The sequence below is a fragment of the Mesocricetus auratus genome, unplaced genomic scaffold (genome assembly GCF_017639785.1).
Source record: "Mesocricetus auratus isolate SY011 unplaced genomic scaffold, BCM_Maur_2.0 Super-Scaffold_100020, whole genome shotgun sequence".
In the NCBI taxonomy this organism is placed as follows: Eukaryota; Metazoa; Chordata; class Mammalia; order Rodentia; family Cricetidae; genus Mesocricetus; species Mesocricetus auratus.
In genome coordinates this window covers 8278899-8280765 of record NW_024429201.1, presented here as the reverse complement: position 1 = coordinate 8280765, position 1867 = coordinate 8278899, and the positions used below count along the sequence as shown (strand labels likewise).

Below are 1867 nucleotides of genomic sequence, written 5' to 3'. Positions count from 1 at the left end.
TCATGTAGTTATCTAGGGACTGTCAGCTGTGTGTGGGTTGCCTAATTATAGTACCCTGAGATTTAGCCACTTGGTAGCCAGTTTTCTCTTTATGAAAGAAGGCCTAGTAACCATTTCTGTAATTATCATCATTATTAATACCTCAAAGGTAGACCCACCAATAAATGCTGGGAACTGGTGGGGTAGGACATGGGTGGGGCCAGTATGTTCCTTTAAATACTGTGATCAAGGTACAGGCTTCCTTCTCTGGAGACAGTTCTGAAGTGTCCTCTGATTATCCATTCTTTCTTGCACATCATAGTCTAGAACTTACTTACCTCTATTCAACTTCTGTTCACCTATCTGGAAGATCCTTGCCAGCAGCTATGGTTGATGATGAGCTGTCTGCCTTGGTAGTAGATAATGGGTCAGGGATGTGCAAGGCAGGATTTGGGGGTGACGATGCACCCCGGGCTGTGTTCCCCTCCATGGTGGGACGTCCCCGACACCAGGGGGTCATGGTTGGCATGGGCCAGAAGGACTGTTATGTGGGAGATGAGGCCCAGAGCAAGCGAGGCATCTTGACCCTGAAGTATCCTATCGAACATGGAGTTGTCACCAACTGGGATGATATGGAGAAGATCTGGTACCACACTTTCTACAACGAGCTGCGTGTAGCACCAGATGAGCATCCTATTCTTCTCACTGAGGCACCGCTCAACCCCAAGATCAACCGGGAAAAGATGACTCAGATAATGTTCGAGGCTTTCAACACGCCTGCCATGTACGTAGCTATCCAAGCTGTGCTGTCCCTCTATGCTTCAGGGAGGACTACGGGTATCGTCATGGATTCTGGGGATGGGGTCACTCACACCGTGCCCATCTATGAAGGCTATGCTCTGCCCCATGCCATTCTACGACTGGATCTGGCAGGCAGAGACCTGACTGATTATCTCATGAAGATCCTGACAGAACGAGGCTATAACTTCACCACCACGGCTGAACGGGAAATTGTGCGGGATGTCAAGGAGAAGCTGTGCTACGTAGCCCTGGACTTTGAGCAGGAGATGGTCAGTGCGTCTGCTTCATCCTCACTTGAAAGGAGCTATGAGCTTCCTGACGGGCAGGTGATCACCATTGGGAATGAACGCTTCCGGTGTCCAGAAGCCATTTTCCAGCCTTCCTTTCTGGGCATCGAGTCCAGTGGAATACATGAGACAACGTTCAACTCCATCATGAAGTGTGATGTGGATATTCGCAAGGATTTATATGCCAACACTGTGCTGTCTGGAGGCAGCACCATGTACCCTGGCATTGCCGACAGGATGCAGAAGGAAATTGTAACCTTGGCACCAAGCACCATGAAAATCAAGATCATAGCTCCCCCAGAACGCAAGTATTCTGTTTGGATTGGGGGCTCCATCCTAGCCAGCCTGTCCACATTCCAGCAGATGTGGATCAGTAAGCAGGAATACGATGAAGCTGGTCCTCCTATTGTACATAGAAAATGCTTCTGAATGGGCTTCCGCGTCTCTTTTTCTAGGTCACAATGACGGTACCCATCTTGCCCAATCAAGGAAAGGTAAATAGTTTATTTCCTCTTGAGTGTACAAGCTAGCAAATCCATGTCTCCACCCATGTATCCTGGGCTATGACACAGCTAACCACACCGTGATTTCTATCAGCTGAGGGAGTTCTGATAACATGTTCTATTATCTATGCCTGTAGGGCTCAAAGAAATACAGACTTGCTTACATAAAAATATGTTTCAAGGAATAAAGCTATGAGGAATACAATTTCATTGTGGAAAAACTACAATTTCCAAGCTTTAAATCTAGTTCTTGCTAAAATGCTCAACAAAACTCTATACAAGCCTAGTTTAGCAACT

At 47.1% G+C, this 1867-nt stretch overlaps 1 protein-coding gene across 2 annotated transcripts; it reads left to right on the top strand.

Annotated features, from left to right (window-relative positions):
* Nucleotides 1-365: 365 nt before the first annotated feature.
* Actbl2 (actin beta like 2) lies at nt 366-1496 on the top strand. Of its 2 annotated transcripts, XM_005065545.1 has the most exons (2): nt 366-494; nt 621-1496. In XM_005065545.1, exons 1-2 carry the CDS (start codon nt 366-368, stop codon nt 1494-1496), a joined length of 1005 nt encoding a protein of 334 aa, XP_005065602.1. The 2 variants fall into 2 exon arrangements, with proteins under 2 accessions (XP_005065602.1, XP_005065601.1); XM_005065544.2 differs by having other exon boundaries at nt 366-1496.
* The last annotated feature ends 371 nt before the right edge of the window (nt 1497-1867 follow it).

Bases quoted from the DNA above. Each gene is read 5' to 3' on its own strand.
- Actbl2 (XM_005065544.2), top strand. From the start codon at position 366: ATGGTTGATGATGAGCTGTCTGCCTTGGTAGTAGATAATGGGTCAGGG.